Source organism: Cariama cristata, unplaced genomic scaffold (assembly GCF_000690535.1).
Source record: "Cariama cristata isolate BGI_N322 unplaced genomic scaffold, ASM69053v1 scaffold16004, whole genome shotgun sequence".
NCBI classification, from domain to species: domain Eukaryota; kingdom Metazoa; phylum Chordata; class Aves; order Cariamiformes; family Cariamidae; genus Cariama; species Cariama cristata.
The window spans coordinates 1-18,715 of record NW_009612527.1 but is presented as its reverse complement, the minus strand read 5'-3'; the positions used below and the strand labels follow the sequence as shown (position 1 = coordinate 18,715).

The following is an 18,715-nucleotide window of genomic DNA, read 5'->3' as shown; positions in this document are numbered from 1 at the left end:
CGTGCAAGTTTGCTAATGAACACGACAGCAGTGAACTCCAGGCTTAGGCGAATCTTGATCCGCACTCTCTAAATAAATATCAGTGCTTGAAATAGAAGTTTAATAACCACTTCACCAATAATTAAAAGTCATCACTTACCTTGCACTTTTTATGAACTTACTAATGTAATTCTAGGCAACCGGAACCCACATCCACTTGTTTGGTGAAAGATAATTAAATTCCTGATTTAGCACTGGTAATGTTGTAAGCAAGAGGACCAAATAAAGCACATTACCAACAAGCCTAATTTAATTTACATTTACTTGTATCTCACTCTTCTCTAGCTACTGAAACAGTATTCTTACCTTCTCCACGTCCTCTGTATGACTGTAGCGGCATAGTTCTTCTTCCGAAACAGCTCTTTTCTTTTTCTTTCTTTTTCTATAATCTGCATTCGAATCTCTAAAGGGATTAGTTCAATATTTGTACTTTGCCATGTGACAGAACATAATTGATCATCTGCATTCCTGGATCCAATTACGCCTGTTTTTTCCAACTTCAGACTGTCATCAGGAGCAGAACATGCTGCTGGGTTTCTTGGCACAGTTCCGGTGGGTTCTGCCTCAGCAGACAATAAAGGGGAGGCTTTTTTTGCTAATTCATTATTTCCCACTTTGTTAGTTTGTTCTACAGCACGCACGCTGTCATTTCTAGTGTTTACAAATACTGGTTTGGCACTTCCTGGTCTACTAGAGCCAGCTGGTGAACATCGCTCATCGTTTACCTCTTTATTTCTGGATTTTTGCTGATGCCTTTTGCCTTTGGAAGAAGCTTCACACTGCTTTGCGTTTCTCGCAATTCCACCAGTACAACCGACACTGCAGAAGAACACAGTCGTTCCGTCACAACGGTCCCTGTTGCCAGATGAAGACTGACTTTGATCTCTTAACAGTTCCCCAACACTAGCAGTCCTAGACGCAGAAGAAGTATGCCTTCGGCTCCTCCGAGCAGAAGTGCCTGTTGCCTCGACAGTGTGCTCCTTGTGCTTTTCTCCATCCAGTTCTGTAGAAGTTGCAACCTGATGCTTCACTTCAACTTTTGTGCCCTCTTTTGCTTTGCCGCAATGGAAATGGACACAACTCGACTTGCTTTTGATGTGTTTCCTCAATGAATCTTTAGAACAGAGAAATGGAAACCAACATTCAGTCTCTGACTCAGCAAAACATAGTTTATGTCTCTAATCTTTGTGCTCGGTTACCTTTGAGGCACACCAGGATTTACTTAAACGAAAAAAAAAGGAGAAGCAGGAAGAATCAGAAGAGGACATGATTGCCTGTAACAGTACACAGTCCCAAACTTCTTCATTTACTTACTGTTCTACAAGAATTTTTCTTTCTCACATTACATTTGGGTTAGATGCCTAAAAAAAGTTCACAAGAACTATTTTTTCACCTACCTGAATACACTGGTGTTCTCCAAAGAAAGCAGCTCACAGGAATGCAGCCCCATGAACACACCTGCTCATTCCAGCGAAGACACCGTAACAGACTGTCACTGTTTCAAGCTTATTTGCTAAACTTCTGCTCTAGCCACCCTGTACCCTGGCACATGGTGACAGACAGGGTAAGCCACTCACCCAAGAAACCCAGAGCGCTTGGCTTCTCAGTACTTTCCTTGACATCTCAAATGAGACTATGAAGTCCTTTCCGTTTCTCCCTTGCTGCTGTGTGATAACTGCTTCTAAACACTCTCGTGAGGATGACGTGGAAGCCAGACTGGAGTGTAAAACTGAGAATCTCCCATCTACCAACCACCTTCCATTTTGTTTGGAAACTAACAGGAGAATGAGAAAATAACACCAGACAGGATGAAATGTAACAGACAGGGTATTAGAAGGGCAGGTAAGAGGGGAAAAAGAAAAGAAAGAGATCTTTGATATACTGGGATCATAGAAATCTTCTGGATCATCTAAAAGCTGGTGAAACCATGCTATATTTATCCTTACTGCAATGCCTTTATAGGATGCTCTTTTGACTGGATAACAGAATATGGCACACTAACAGATTATACAGAAGAAACTAATGATTATCATCAATGATCTCTCTGAGAGAGAAAATTTATCATAGTGACAGGTCAGTACAGGCTGAGAGGCTACTCTGACTTAAACATGATTGTCATTTGGGTAGATAGCCCTGTATGTTGTGGGACAGGGAAAAAAAATTCTATTATTTTAATCGATTATTAATTTTAATCTTCCAGAATGGAGAAGGAAATTCCCTCTGTCTTGCATTACACCAGGGGAACAGACAATTTAAAAAATGTGCTTTCTGATGCCAAGATTTCTGTGGGCATAATCCCACTCCCAACAAAGCCAAGTAAAAAATTGCCAGTGCCATCAATAAAAATAGTATAGGGCTGACAGTTCAAACGTATGAAATTTCCAGCACTGTCACAACACTTATTTTGATCTCTCAACACGGAAAAAAGAACACAGCTTTTTAAAAAAAGGCCTTGTCATTCTGAACTCACCAAAACCTGCTACCTGGTTTGCACGTACAGCGTGTAGAATGCTTTTTAACTTCAACCATAAGGCATTTAAGTAGTATGTGCAAAACTTCCCAATCTGAACAACTGGGTAACTGAATAATGGAAAAAATATAATTTAAGTATTGTAGCTCATGTTTTGAGGTTGATACAAACTTTCTTAGATAGGAAGACCATGCAACAACAAATACAGAGCACAAAAAAGAACTTATCTGTTTGTACAGATGGTTAAGGTGAATGAGGTAACGCATGTAGGGAAGAGGATTTCTCTGTGGAGAACAGATCAGAAAAGACCCACGAACTAAACCACAGTTTTCACAGCCCACAGGATCTAAATTTATATTTAATTCCAATAAAACATCCAATGAAGTCCATTAAAGTTTTGGTTGCAAGAGGATTGATTAAAACACCTAATGAGAACCAATTAAAGAACTTCATGATTTGATCTTTGCTGCATCAACTTTCTGGGCATCATTTCAATAGCAAAAAGAGAATTCATGCCTAAAACATTTTATTTCAAACACAGGTTTTTTGGATTGGGCAAGAGGGGGGGTTATTTACAGCATCTGAAGGTAAACTGGGCTCCCTGTAGAAGAAGTAGACATGTTATGTATTTTCAGAAGAACCTTGAGTAAAGAGTTCCGTTCTCTTATGTTCACCACTCATGGTAAAGAAAGATAATAAACAATAGCAAAGAATTTTCTGTTTAAAATTAAAATTCTATCTTCTGCAGAAATTATATTGTGCTTTTAAAGACACACTGAAAAGTAAAAAATCTCCAGGCAATAGCCTATATGATTTTAAAATTTTACCTGCAGAACCATCAACATGGAAAAATTATTCTGGCATAGCTACATCAGGAAATCTCCAACTTCAGGGAAGCATTCAATCAAAAGTCCAAGCTACATGCTGCTGGCATTTGCTGCTGGTTTGAATTCCCTAGGTTACTGTGAAGGGTAGTGTAGACAACTGAACGTAAATGCGGCTTTTCAAATATAAGTATCAATATTAGAATCCTCAGCAGAAAATCTGGCAAATTCAGTCCTGATTTCTGTAGTCAGTTTGACTCCATAGCCCATGTTTCCCATGGACTACCTACTACCTACTTCCTTAGGTCATTCTCCCAGCACAAAACCATTTATATTTGTTCCAAGAAACAGTGGGAGTAAGACTGATGCAATGCAGTTGCCACTGTCATAACCAATGGAAGATTTTGGCTAAGACTGCATACTGGAGTCAGTAAAAGAAAAGGCTGCTTGTTTCTCTTTTACAGTTTCTTTGTCCTTCTCCTTCTCTTCTCCTCCCTTCACTGTTGTAATCCTCCCCACATCTAACTTTCTCCTTCTCCTTTCTTCCATACTTAGCAATTTCTCCTCATTATGTTCATTACAACTACCCATTTTTCATTTGGCAACCACTGTTTCTGATTATTCTTATGTGTTTTACTTTGCCATCAGACTATTTTAATTAATATAAAGAAAATACACATGCAGGTAAAGATTGCTAGAATTTCTAACACTTCTGTTTACCATTACTTACCTATCATAGCATGTGTTAGGCTAAGATATGCATGTCTGCTTTTACTATGACAATACAGTCAAGCATTATGTTTACCAAGACATTTCCGTGTAAAAGCTAAAGAAATCTAGGTAAAATGATTCAGTATGGACAGCTCTTTGACCTTCTTTTCTTTTGGATTATTATAATATTCTGATTAGCAGAACTTCCAGAGGAATTAGCAGTAATTTTACATCTGAGAAAGAGTTCTTGCAACTTACCTTTAATAAACTATTATCCAATTTTTGCTTCTAATGATAACAAAGGTGCTTTAACATTACCAGTTTTGAAAAATTTGAGCCATCGGCTCCTATAACTGGCTTAAGTCAGAACTGACTGAAATGTCATTAAAATGTGTACCTCACAAACCTAATATAGGAGTGGTCAAGAAATTATAATAAACTGAGGATCATTTACAGAGAGAATAAAAGAGTGTAGCAGGGCAAGAAAAGTAACAGAAAGAGCTTTGACACACTGTTTCATAGTAGAATTTCTAAAAACAGTCTCACTTCTCAAAAAAAATCCTAGAGTGTTCTCAACAAGAGGACTTCAGAGACAAATCATGGCAGAACCCTGTCATGGAGAATGAGGCTGACTGAACAGCTCCCTCTGTATGCTAGAGATGGCGCTTGTAACAATTTTATCCTCATTTTAACCTTGTTTAAAACCAAGAGTTACCATTTCTCCATTAACATTCTTCAAGTATCCTACAGATAAGTCAAGTATCTTTAATCTCATTTTCTCTAAATAGTGCAACTAATAGAACAACTCCCAACAAACTGTTCTCCCATATTCTAGGTATTTTTACAGACACTGTATATACTGGTATTTTTGAGTGTGCTCTGTCAACTTAAGCAATCAGTAGAAGAATCTGTATTTAACTCTATCCTGTATGAACAGCTTAAATAATCACAGAATCATACAATCGTTATGGTTGGAAGAGACCTCAAAGATCATCAAGTCCAACCTTCTACCCAACATCCCCATGTCCACTAAACCATGTCTTGAAGCACCACATCTAAACATTTTTTGAACACCTCCAGGGATGGTGAGTCCACCATCTCCCTGGGGAGCCTGTTCCAATGCCTAACGACTCTTACACTGAAGAAGTTCTTCCTAATATCCAACCTGAACCTCCCCTGGCGCAACTTGAGACCATTTCCTCTTGTCCTATTGCTAGTTACCAGGGACAAGAGACCAACCCTCACTTCGCTACAGCCTCCTTTCAAGTAGTTGTAGAGGGCGATCAGGTCTCTCCTCAGCCTCCTCTTCTCCAGACTAAACAACTCCAGCTCCCTCAGCCGCTCCTCATAAGATTTGTGCTCCAGGCCCTTCACCAGCTTTGTTGCCCTTCTCTGGACACGCTCCAGCACCTCTATGTCCTTCTTGTAGTGAGGGGCCCAAAACTGAACACAGTAGTTGAGGTGCAGTCTCACCAGCGCGGAGTACAAAGGGATGATCACTGCCCTGGTCCTGCTGGCCACACCGTTTCTGATACAGGCCAGGATGCTGTTGGCCTTCTTGGTCGCCTGGGCACACTGCCGGCTCATGTTCAGCCGGCTCTTGACCAACACCCCCAGGTCTTTTTCCGTCAGGCAGCTTTCCAGCCACTTGTCGCCAAGCCTGTTGTGTTGCATGGGGTTGTTGTGACCCAAGTGCAGGACCCGGCACTTGGCCTTGTTGAACCTCATACAGTTGGTCTCGGCCCATCGATCCAGCCTGTCCAGATCCCTCTGTAGAGTCTTTCTATCCTCCAGCAGATCAACACTCCTGCCCAGCTTGGTGTCGTCTGCAAACTTACTGAGGGTGCACTCGATCCCCTTGTCCAGATCATCAATAAAGATATTAAACAGTATTGGCCGCAATGAAAGAATAATAAATGATACAAAGATAAAACAGGTCTTAAACACCCTCCGACACAGACAAAGATGATAATCAGGACAATTAGAAATGATTACAAACCTTGCCTGATTTTATGACCTTCACTGTGAGACTCTGCTGACAGACAACTCTCCTTTGGTGTCCCTTTGTTGTGACAAGCTTTAGGTGAACCTCTACTGTTTCTCCCAGGTTGAATTTGTGAAGCGTTGAGGGACAGAGGTCTTTTATTCTGTATATCAGTTGGTTTATTAGGTAACTGCGAGATGCTGGTAGACTTCTCTCGATTTGCAGGGTTCTGTTGTACTCGAAACCTATTTTGTTCCACATTCTGCATCCCCTTCTGTAGCTTGGCTTCTTTTCTCTTACTTTCCTCTTCACGTTTCCTGTAATTATAGTCAATACCATAAGAATTCCAAAGACAAAATCTTGGGAGCATGTATCTAACTTGAATGCGTTCCTCCCTAGAAACCTGACACTGTCACAATAAAACCTTCACTAAAAACATCTTTTTTGTGAGAAAGGGACATCTATTGCATTGAAGTGTCCGAGCTTGATCCAAAATAACAGCTGACTTGCTGCTACGGCCTAATGAAGGTTAAGTCCTTATCAGCCAGCTGCCCATTCAGTTTGCTGTGGTTTAAACTGATTTTAAAACACTCCCTTATTGGAAACAATGAAATTAAGTTTTTTAATAAACATACAAAAATTAAAAGCAGGATTTTGAAAAAGTGTCAGAAGACAATAAATACGATACTGATAACTATGTTTTTCATTAGTAATAAGCAATGCTTTAATATAAGTCGTAACGCAATGCACTGTATTTGAAAATCGGAAAACTTTTATAAAAGACGTTATCTCTTTGAAAATTTTTTCATACTTACCTGTGTCATAATTAATACAGACAATTATAGACCAACTTCAAACCAACTAATTTGCTGCTATATATTTATCATCGGTAGATAATTAATTTTACATTAACAGATTATGCGTTATACAAATGATAAATACTGAAAATACGAGATGTGAATTAAAAACTTGTGTGCACATAGCATGCCATTACAATTATGACATTTGGTTTTCAAAAAAGAAAGAAGTCATGCATGTCCTAAATAGTGTAGATACAAAAGAGAATTTTGGACAAGGTTAGGAAAGGCGCATCTGTTGAATAAAAGTTTGCAGCCTATTTTGAGATATACTGGGATATCATTGCACTTTAGCTTTTGAATTCTTTTTCCTACAAAGCAGAATAAAGCCAATAACATGTAGCAAACATTACATACCTACCTACCATTGAATTTGTTTTTATAAATTAAGCACTGGTTGTAAGATGAAGTGACACTTTTCCTGTTGGAATGGACAGGTGGTAAATGTATCATGTAGCTGCCTGATATTTTAACTTGCTTCCAATGCTACAACATAGTTTGCAGACTGTTGACACATTAGCTCACAGCACAGCGTATGACAGGTTAGTTATGCAGCATGCCATCCTCAGTTCCTGTGAGTCGTATCAATGCTAGTATATGTCATTTCTGTGTGAGCTTCCAGGGAGAAGCCTTAACTTTATCTGTCAGTACTATCTTATCAAGTACGCTCTGCAGAAGAAGCTGATTGAACTTTGTACCTGAAAAGCTGCTAATTGATCTAAAAAATACACTCCTGGCAGCCTGAGGTTCAGTATTCCCTTCGGTACAGAAAAAAGTGGCTAGTTTCAAGTAATATCGGCATTTCACAACCGGACTATGTGGGGATGTCTGTCTTGTGTACAGTATGGATCTCGCTGCCATTACTCTGCCATTTGAGATGATAAATCAGATCTTACTATTCACAGAATAGTCATTTTCTTTTCTTCACAAGAATCAAGCAGCCTATTACCAGTATCCTCCATTCAGGGTATTAAAAAAGAAAGTATGAGATGGGTTGTGTGATACACTATCAAGCCAGAGTGGCCTGCACTCTTTGGATGAGCAGATTAACTCAGAACAGTAACTTCAGCAATGTACCAATTGTAAAGTTATTGAAATGACACAGGACCAGAAACTGAGAAGAAGTAAAAGAGGATTTTTTTTTTAAAAGGCCTTGTTTGTGTGCTACTTTTTCAGATTAAACTGAAAAAAAAGTAAATGGAAGGGATTTCAAAGCTCCCTATTCATAGACCATTATCCTAATGGTCACAGCAGAGCTTAGTTGATTAACAGACTCCTGAATACTGATGAACCTCCCCTTCTGTTTTGCTTTATTTAGTCAGAAATTCAGTTTGTATTACAATGAAGGATATCTTCGAAATTAAAATTTCCAAGTTTTACTGTTGTCCAAGTTGAAAGACTAGGTTTCATGAACAAGTAAAGGAAGTATACAAGTTCCTAACTTCAGGGCTCTCAGTCATTCTCAGGAGGTTCTGGTGACTCAACAGGATCCAAATTTGGGCTCTACAGTTAAGACAACGACAGCTCAATAGTGCTAACAGAGCTGGCAGGCCAACATTTTCCACTATAATTGCAACAGAATTTTGTCCTGAATGGTCATAAATTTGTATTTCGTTACAAAAGTGAGCAAATGGAAATTGAGGCTGTAGCAGATGGAAAGGAACAGTTTCAGCCTTACGCATTTGTGAAGACACAGATATGCTCTGAATTTTTGATCCTGCTAAAATGAATCCAACCTTTTCTATTCTGTTAAGAACACTTTGCTTTTAGTATCTACTCTGGGGAGGACATTTTAAATTTAGAACATGTCCATGTGCCTGGAGAGCATTTTTAAAGTTATCCTCACAAAAAAAGTTACTTAAAAAAATCATAACTGAAAATAGATCTCCAGGTATGGTCCTACTGCTGCTGAACTTTATCTGGACCAAAAGGAGTTATATTTCATATTGTATAAACAGCTGCTTCCTGCTATACTTGCTGCATGATGCTTGTTTTTAAAAGCATGACGCTGTTGACTCACGACATGTCCAGTTTCTCATCTACCACAACCTTTTGACAGATATCCTTAATAAAAATGCTAAGATGACAGTTAATTTCTGTCCAGTATTCCTATGTTGTTTGGTCTTCCAAATATGTAGAGCAGTCCATTTGTCCTTAACTAATTATTTTTTCCTCAAGCATTTCTCAATATGTATTTAACACCATTCTGATTTCTAATTTAGTCTTCAGTGTGTTTACACTCTTCTGCATCTTGGTGCTATTTGCAAATTTAACATTTTACTTTTCAAAGGAAAATACTGCATAGTATCATATTCAGGATGGATTTAGGCGGAATTCTCATCAACATACACTTCCAGTCTAAAGTTGAACCATTAGGAACTACTCTTTGCATACATTCTTCCAAGCAGTCTTCATCCATCTAATAGCAGTTTAATTCATGCTACATCGTCCTAATGAGAATGGCACCTGAGAAAGTATGAAAACTTCAGGCAAGTCTGAATGATAGCTACTGTTTCTCTGTGGCCACAAAACTTTTTACTCTGTCACAAAAGAATAAGTTGGTTTGATACAATTTGTTCTTAGCAAATTCAGACCAGCCATTATTTCTTGCTTTGTTATGTTCCAGATACATAGAAGTCTGATTACTCATTCCAGGATAAGAAAGGTATGGAGTTACTGTAATGGAAAGGCCATGGAGAAGCTTAAGGGACTGGAGCATCTTTCATATGAGTAGAGGCTGAGACAGCTGGGACTACTGAGCCTGGACAAGAGAAGACTCGGGGGAATCTCATCTATGTCTATAAATACTTGATGGGAAGGAATGAAAAAGATGGAGCCCAACTGTTCTCAGTAGCACCCACTGACAGGACAGCAGGCAATAAGCATAAATTAAAACTCACAAAATTCTATCTGAACACAAGAAAACATTATTTTTATTTTTTTTTTACTGTGAGGGTGGTCAAACACTGGAATAGGTTGCCCAGAGAGGTTGTGGGGTCTTCGTTTGCATAGATATTCAAAACCTGGCTGGACATGGTCCTGGGCAAACTGCTCTAGCTGACCCTGTTTGAGCAGGGGCAGGGATGGACTAGATGATCTCAAGTGGTCCCTTCCAACCTCAACAATTCTGTGGTTCTTGGGACTGAAGGTTATAGTCTACAGACTCCTCTTCTTCCCCTTCGAGAACATGGACACCTTGCTCATTTCATGAATTCTCCAGTCCCATCGGTCCTCCTAAAGTTTTTAAGGTTAACCATTTTATCACCCAGTTTTCTAAACACCTCAGGATGTTTCAGAATTTTAGCCTGCACTGCTGCCCTTCATTACTAGTGTGAATTCCATTCACTAATGGGTATCATTTCACATTTAAGGAAGACTGAAGCAAAAAAAGGCATAGAACACTTCAGCCTTCTTAGCATCACTTGTGGACCAACTCTTTCTTTGCTCTTCCTTTTACAGTGTGTATGTTTACAGCGATTTATTGTGATACCTCGCATCCCTTGCTAGTTGTTCTTATTTTGCACCTCAGCTTGTTTAATTTTATCATTGTGTTATTATTACCCTCAGTTTTAGTAACTGCACTGAATTTCCACTATGTGCTTTCCCTTTTCATGTTTCTGAAAAGCTCATTATTTTCTCTCTTGCTACACTTATCTTTTCTCAGCATGCAGGCCTTACTACCAGTTTTTTGAAGAACCTCATAATCTACTTGTACTCTCTTGCCGCTAGAACATTTTTCTAAATCTATAGAAGGCTGTTTAATTGAACTGGTTTATTTTCTTGCTGTTCTTCTCTTCCTAAATATCATGAGCGAGTTACTCTTACTCACTTTCATCCATTTCCTTTTCATATCCACATTCTTAATCAGTTTCCTCCAACTGGTCAGAATGAAATCCAGAAGACTTAGTAAAAACAGGAGTATGGATTCAGGAACTTATTCTGAGAAATTCAAAGAGAAGGTGAATAAGTGATGAATGAATGTTGCAGCCCTTTCAAAACCCAATATATTGGACATCAGTTTTCTCTGAATATGCTTTCAACCCTTAAATATTATTTTCCTAAAGACCTCATTTTGTAAAAAGTAAAACAAAAGCCTCTTTGTAAAAATATTTTAAAAGTCCACCATTTTACCTGTATGTAGTCTGACTGTTTTTTAAATGCCTCCTTCCCAGATAGCTTCTGCGCTACTCTCCTAAAGCACTGTTTCCCTCCTGCCAGGTTCTCCATCCCACCTATTAATAGCCAGGTACCTTCACTCCCACTGAAGAAGAGCACCTATTATATTGACACATTTATGGCTGTTAAAATGTTTAATACTCATACATCCCATCAACATTACCCTCTTCCAAAAGATCACAGGATCATAAGGTAACACATACTGAAAGGGATCTCAGGAAGTCATCAAGGCCGATGTTCTGTTCAAAAAAGTGTGAACTATGAGGCCAGACTGGGTTGCTCAAGCTTTTATCCATTTGGGTCTTGAAAACCTTTAAGGATGGAGACTGTACAACCTCTCTGGGCAACCCGTTCCACTGCTCGACTGTCGCAAGGGTGAAAAAATCTCTCTTTATTTCCAGTCAAAATCTCTCGTTTCAACTTATGTCTGTTATAAGTTTCCCAGGGACCAAAGTGAGGCCAACCAGTCTGCAGTTCCCCAGATTGTTCTTTTGGTCCTTTTTGAAGTTCCGTGCAACATTTCCTTTCCTCCAATCATTGGGGACCTTCCCTGGCCTCTGTGACCTTTCAATGATGTTGGAAAGTGGCCTTTTAAGGACATCAGTTAGTTCTCTCAGCACCCTTGGATGCAACCCATCTGGTCCCATGGACTCGTCTGGGCTGCGTTCTCTCAAGCGATCCCAGCCTTAATCCTCATTCACAGCTGGCAGTTCTCCTCCTCCTTGAACCACTTCTCTAAGCACAGAGGCCTGGGAGACCTTCCTCGTGAAGACTGAGGAAAAGAACGCACTGAGTACTTCTGCCACACCTGTCTCTGTTGTCACTAAACCACTCGCACCGTTCAGCAACAGGCCCATGTTTTCCTTGCTCAGCCTTTCACTATTAATGTAGAGGCAGAAGCTCACCTTGTTACCTGTGACACCCCTTGAAAGCCTCAATTCCATTTGAGTTTTGCCTTTTCTGACACCATCCCTATGTGCCCAAGCAATGTTTTTACACTCTTCCTTTACAGCCCGTCCCTGCTTTCACCTCCTATTTACTGCCTTTTTGCATTCAAGATCTGTCATGGCTTCTCTGCTTACCCAAACTGGTCTCCTGATATGTCTCTCTGCTCAATGACATAATAGTGTGCATGTTGTTTTGGCCTCAGTCAATCTTCATTTTATAAATTACCATTTCTTTGATATAGGTTTGATCAACATGGAAGAATATGCTTATTTCACAGGCATTGAATACAGTGAATGTAACTTTACCAGAAAATACTACAGGTATGAGATGTTGGTTGACTTTTTGTTAAGGAAAAAAAAAAAGAAAAAAAGAAAAGGAACAGACTAATTAAAAACATGCAGACTTAGAAATGATTTATATAAGTGAGACTCTCTAAAATAACGTATTACAAAGCAAGTTTTAAACATACACACTGAAATAGTTGGGGGGGGTGTTCAATCTAGGAGCTCACCAGCATTCTGGATTCTCACATAATGTCTACTTTTATCTGGAGAGCAGACTTTTAAACATCAGTAGGGATATTAGGTTTTTGTATGTAGCAACACCCTGGCCAATTTTAGCTGTGGAATGCACAGATGGGTATGCAGAATGATGACAACATAATGTCCCCTCCAGTTTATTACAGATCATAAAATTGCAATTAAATAAAATTTGTTTTGTGACAACTTGATTTGCTTGTACACTCCAATTGTATTTTAATCCTGGTTTTATGGTATTTGGTACAGAGACTTTGTTTCTATTGTTTTCAAACAAATCAACAGCAGCTCAGTAAGTTTCAGAAAGTACATCAGAAACTCACAAAGGAAAACAATTACAAAAACACCCCCAAATTTCCACAAGGCAAACCTTTTTCATTTATCTTCTAGATGGGGATCATAGATTCTTCTAAAAATTACTGTCATCACAAAGAATAAAATTACCTCATTTGGTAAAGTCAGTTGTGACCACACAGCAAGAAGCAGACTTCTCCAAATTAAAAAGAAATACGTAAGATATTTGGGATAATTTCAAAGGCAGCTTCTCCATGCATGAGTGTGCTTTCTACTGACTTCAACAGAAAAGGCAAATAGTAGGAGAGCTGCAAGTTACAACATTACGATCTAAAGATGTGAGGAAGAGATCTGATTATTTCTAGCTTTGGTTCTTACTGGGCATTAACAATTATTAACCAGTATAGCAGTAGCATTCAAACCCAACAAAGGTCAGACTGGCCAGTTATGCAGAACATCAAACTACCGAATTTGAAATAGCGCAGAGTGCAGCTGACTTTGTCTGTGATATAGGGATGCAACAAAAATACCTCTAGGTGCAATAATTATGTTGTGTGTTTATTCATATGATCTCTCTTTACAGAAATAATACTACAAAATCATGCAGAAGTCTTTTCAGATTCTTATGGTTTTTTCATTCCAGAATCAGATTTCTTCAAGAGAAACCAGGTGCTAATTTGTTCTTCATATCATGAACCTTAAGGATAAGTCCAAGCAAGCCAAGTCCAAGTATTTTGATGATCATTTATGTACCTTCTGATTTTAGAATTTCACCACTTTGCTACAATTACCTCATTTAAATACAGTAGAAACTCAGTCGTAACCTACACATCTTACAAACAACTATTTGAATTGTGTATGTTCATTATCTGTAATCTAATACAATGATTTCATGGTAACTCTCCCATTCGGAAGTAGAAAATGTAAATGCAGAGAATGATACTGCCAAGACAGAAGTTGCAAATAAAATCCAGCAGTTCAATTTCCTAGAAAAGCACAACCTCCTCTGTGAAACAGTAAGTTAAGCCTTATTAAACCAGGCTTTTCTTGTGTTTTTTTTTTTCTTCATCTACTTATTAATTTATTTTAAAAACTGATGTCAAAGACTTGATAGGTCAATAATTATTTCCATTACCTTAGAGTGATAAATGCTTTCCAAGTCTTTTTATCATCATACAGAATATCAGCTAAAGATTCATGGATGTTATCATGCTAGTTTCTCAGCTTTTGGTATTTCGCCTTGTTCTTGTATATAAAGCTTGTTATTTAATTTGGGATTATCTGGAAAATAATTTCCATCTATAGGTGTATGGAAAAAAATCCATTACATGTTTCCTACAGTTTCATGAATTTTACTATGAGGGACAATAAATGATGATGAGTAACAGATAAAAATCATACACTGATATACACAAACTTATGACAAATGTCTATTTGCTGGAGTATATTTCAAGTCTCAGACTTACTTGGCAGCAGCATCTTTTCTCAGCTGTTCATGTTTCATTAAAAGATTCTTCCTTTCTTGAAAAGCCTTTCTAACTTTGTATCCTTTGTAGACAGCCTGAATTTTGAAAGCAGCAATGTCCTGTATGGCAGCTATAGACAGAGCTCCATGTTCTAACATGAACTGAATCACTTCATGGTGTTCACCAAGCAAGGCATAATCAAGTGGAGTGTATCTAAAAAAATAAAAAAAAACAAAACAAACCCACAACAGTTATCATTGAACTAGAATTCTAATCATAATGTGCATTTACTTCATGCTCACTTCATAAGGCGGCAACTTCTAGTATGAAGACAGATTAAATACTGTTTTCAGTAGGCTGTTTTACTATTTTTTAGATATTATTTTCTTGCCTTACTCACTCTACACACTGTGACTATGTTTAAGGCTTATTTTAGTCTCCTAATATAAGGCGAGGGGGCGGCGGGGGGCAGACTATATGAAGTGTTGGATCAAAATTCTCCAAAGCCCTATCCATAGCATTAACTGCTTTAGGCAATCAATCTTAAAAAGGTGTTATTGAGGTTCTCATATAGAAATATAATCTAAATAATAATAATCTAAATGTGTTATTTCCATATGAATTTACTAGAGATTTACTGTCAAATGTGGCCTAGCTTTTATAACAATGACTGAGGACAGTTTGACTGACCAAGCAGCAGGATTATACCTGTATGAAGGAATAACATTTTTTTAAGAACACTAGGAAGACTTAAGTCTGTTTTCAAATGGACACAGGTGCTAAAAACATGACATGGCTTTGGTTTTTAACAGTGTCAAAGATGCCTAAGCCTTTTCAAAAATAATTCCCAAATTTCCCATTGTCAACACAGGAGCAAAATTTACATACCTCCCTCACCAGCACTGAAACATTAGGCAATGACATTTACTGACTGAAAACTATCAGTCACAAACCATAATCAAGATCATATAATACAAGACTATCAAATAGCAAGTGTCAATGTATGCGATTGTGAAAATTAGGGTTCTTCTTGATGGTAACTTGCTAGGACGCAATGCTGGTAAGCAAAGAAAAACAGACAGAAAGCACAATTGGACTTGCCACACAGCAATGATTTGATGGAAGGATTAACAGTATCTGAACTGAAGTGTCTGCAGGAATAAAGACAATGACATAACATGAAAATTTGTATGTCAAGGTGTGTTGCTGATAGCATTTAAAGAGATAGGGATTTTTGATAACCTAGGAATGGGACCTTTAGAAGGGACCTCATTTCAGGAAAACACATGTTAAAACTATACCTAATTTTGAATATTTTAATTAAAGACACAAAAGATACTAAAGTAAACTTTATGCTACTAGTATGTATGTACCAAGACAATGTATTATATTATGCATTCCAGTCATGAAAACCCGTATTTTTAAATGTGGATTCTCTAACTCCATTAGGGCTACCTTTGAAAGTAAAAAAATCACTCAAATCAAATCTGAATAGGGGTTTGCACAACTGGACACTACCTGTTCAAGGCTGCTCACATATACTCCATACAACCAGCTATCACTCTGTTGTGTCAGTTCAAAGCCTATTATAAATTTTCTTTTCCACTGGTTATCTCTAAAGCAGATCACTTTTAAATCAAGCTGCCTTCACAGGAAAACAAGCAAAGAAGACATCAGCCATCAGCTGTTACACGTCATTTAGCATGAAGTTGGTCATGCAGCAGTTAGCCTGGCATCATGTGATGCGCCCAAGACATCAAGTTGGATTACAAAATAAATTTGCAAAGAACAACAAACCTCCCACCCTCCAGACTAACACTTGATCACATATCTCAAGCAACTGAGCAGCTTTAAATCCTAGATGCAATCTCAGCTCCATCTTTTCACAAACTGATTTCGTTTTAATCACCATGCTTGAATTTTGAACTGGTATCTCATATTGCCCTCTAAGAAGGTGAAGAAGGGAAGCTTCTTTCTATAGGTATATTGGAAAAAAAATGACTCTCTGGTGAAATTGTTACTGATGAAAAAAACTATTTCATCCAATTATGGATGAACCATATCCATGACGTTATTTTCACTCTCTCTTACAACATTCAACTTGATTTTCCACTTTCCAAAATTCCCATCTCTTAACAATAAAACAAGGTTTTGTAGATGATTATTAAGAGGCAATTGTGCAATTTTTATATACACTATATATATTTTTAGGAGAATTATATTTAAAGACTGATTCATCTAGAAATATGGGGGATCTGGTTTGTTCTGCATATGGACTAGTGCTTAAGGGCTGACATTTGGGATACTGCAGCTATATTTTTCGCAACCTAGGTTTATATATAAGAATGTATATTAATGCCAGAAGGGAAACAAAAATAGATACTAACTGAATGACTACAGTAAAACCACAGCTAGGGTATTTTCCTTATTTGAGCATTATTAGTATATTTCTACAAAGTAAGGAAAATAACAGCCTCCTTTCTGGCAAAATAGTAGCTTTTAATCTTACTTATGAAGAGTAATTTAATTACAACTGTTTATTTAATTTTCTACCAAAATTTACAAAAGAGAGAATTGCCCCTCCTTAATTAGGAACTACTTACACTTTCCTTTGTGCTTCTCAATGAAAAATAAGAACAGAAAAGGAAGAGAGATCTGAGTGGTTTAGAGTAGAGAACATAAGATAAATGATGGGGGAAGAAAGCAATTAAAAACTGCGATAAGTATGGAAGTCTCAAATTTAGCATTAAAAATATAGGGTTTTGAAGTCCTTAAGTTATTTAGAATGTTGAAATGTTCACATTTATATGGTATACTGATCATAATTTTATTTATAATTATGAGGAGGTCACCTGCTCTAAAAAAGGCATTATAAATTTCTGCTGATAGTAATTATCTTCATGGTCACGTGACTAATTAGAACTCTACAACCCAAATCACTTTAAAACAACTAATATTTATATGTCAATGAAAGACAAAGAGATGTAAATGTACTGTCTCTTTATGATTATAGGAGGATTTTTTTTTTAAACTAGGCCTTTAGAATACAGTTAACCACCAAGTAATTTGTAATCACTATTTTAAAATATAACATTATACTTCTCCTGTTTTCTTTCTTCTCACTGTATTCCTACCAAATAGAAAAGAAAAATTCCAGTCTTCTCCAACAGAAGCAGAAATGCCTTTTCGTCTTTTGTCCGTACATATCCACTGTCAACTTCAAATAAATAAAAGAGATCTTTAATATTTCAAACAAGACTAGAATGAGCAAATACTTGCAGAAATCTCTGTAAGTTCAAGGTTCAAAAGTATAAACAGTTGAAGTTGCAATGTCTTACTTAAAGAAGAGATTTTCTCCATTAGAAAAGCTGCTTACACTGAAGCACAAGATTACAGCACTCCTTTTAGATACAAGATCATGATTCTTTGGCAACATCTGAACACTTAACATGTAAATCAGTAGGTAGCACTTTTGCTAAATTACAAAATAATGCATTTAGACAAGCAATACCTCTCCTCGCTGTTCTCCATATGATTAGGGAAAGCATCAAAACCAAGCAGCAACTTTATAGCATCAAGGTAGCCATTGTTACAGAGCCAGTGCAAAGCAGTTCTTCCCTGTAAACAATAGAACAGAATAAAAATAAGCATTATCCCCAAACTCTATCAGGCCACAACAGAAGTTGTAAATCATACTGTAATTCAATGCTTTTCTGGACATGAAGGAGAAAGTAATTCTTCTAAATAAACTTCCTTGTTAAAATAAAAGAATACAGCACTTAAAAATGAAGTAAATTTTTTTTTTTTAAACAAGATTACAACATTATTGCTTTTTCACCTAAAGCAGCTGAGAAACAGCATTAGGAGACTAGCTCTAGAGTTGCTTTCTTTGCAGCTATGCCGCCCAGGTCTGAAGCAGCTCTCATCAACCTTTGTAGTTCAGACTGTTTTCTAGGTTGCTCCAAAACACTGTGACAAGACGGAAAGAATTACTACAGAATTCAAAATCAGATGAAGTTTGCGGAAAGCTTATCAGCCCAGGCAAACAAAGAAAGACTCCAGATGTGCTTTCAAAATGAGTTTGATTTCAGAAACCTAGATTCTCTCACAAGTCCAGCTCTCAGACTGCACTCTGTGCAGCCTGCTCATACATGACCTGTGCTGCCATTCAGTGAGACCTGGGCAGGCTGGAGAGTTGACCGGAGAGGAACCTGATGAAGTTCAACAAGGGTGAGAGTAGGGTCCTGCACCAAGGGAGGAACAACCCCACACACCAGTACAGGTTAGGGGTTGATCTGCTGGAAAGTAGCTCGGCAGAGAAGGACCTGAGAGTCCTGGGGGGCAACAAGTTGCCCATGAGCGAGCAATGTGCCATCGTGGTCAAGAAGGCCAACGGTACCTTGGGGTTCA

General features: G+C 37.8%; 1 protein-coding gene across 1 annotated transcript in view; it reads right to left on the bottom strand.

Annotated features, from left to right (window-relative positions):
* The window catches only part of LOC104160549 (inversin-like), a gene marked incomplete at its 5' end in the record, with an annotated part of 28,904 nt that extends 10,981 nt beyond the window's left edge, over positions 1-17,923 (bottom strand). Inside the window, 4 exons of the mRNA XM_009698689.1 lie at positions 346-1,153; positions 6,044-6,345; positions 14,306-14,518; positions 17,817-17,923. Of these exons, the coding sequence (XP_009696991.1) occupies positions 346-1,153; positions 6,044-6,345; positions 14,306-14,518; positions 17,817-17,923 (1,430 nt within the window). The remainder of the gene's footprint in view (positions 1-345; positions 1,154-6,043; positions 6,346-14,305; positions 14,519-17,816) is intronic.
* Positions 17,924-18,715: the final 792 nt, after the last annotated feature.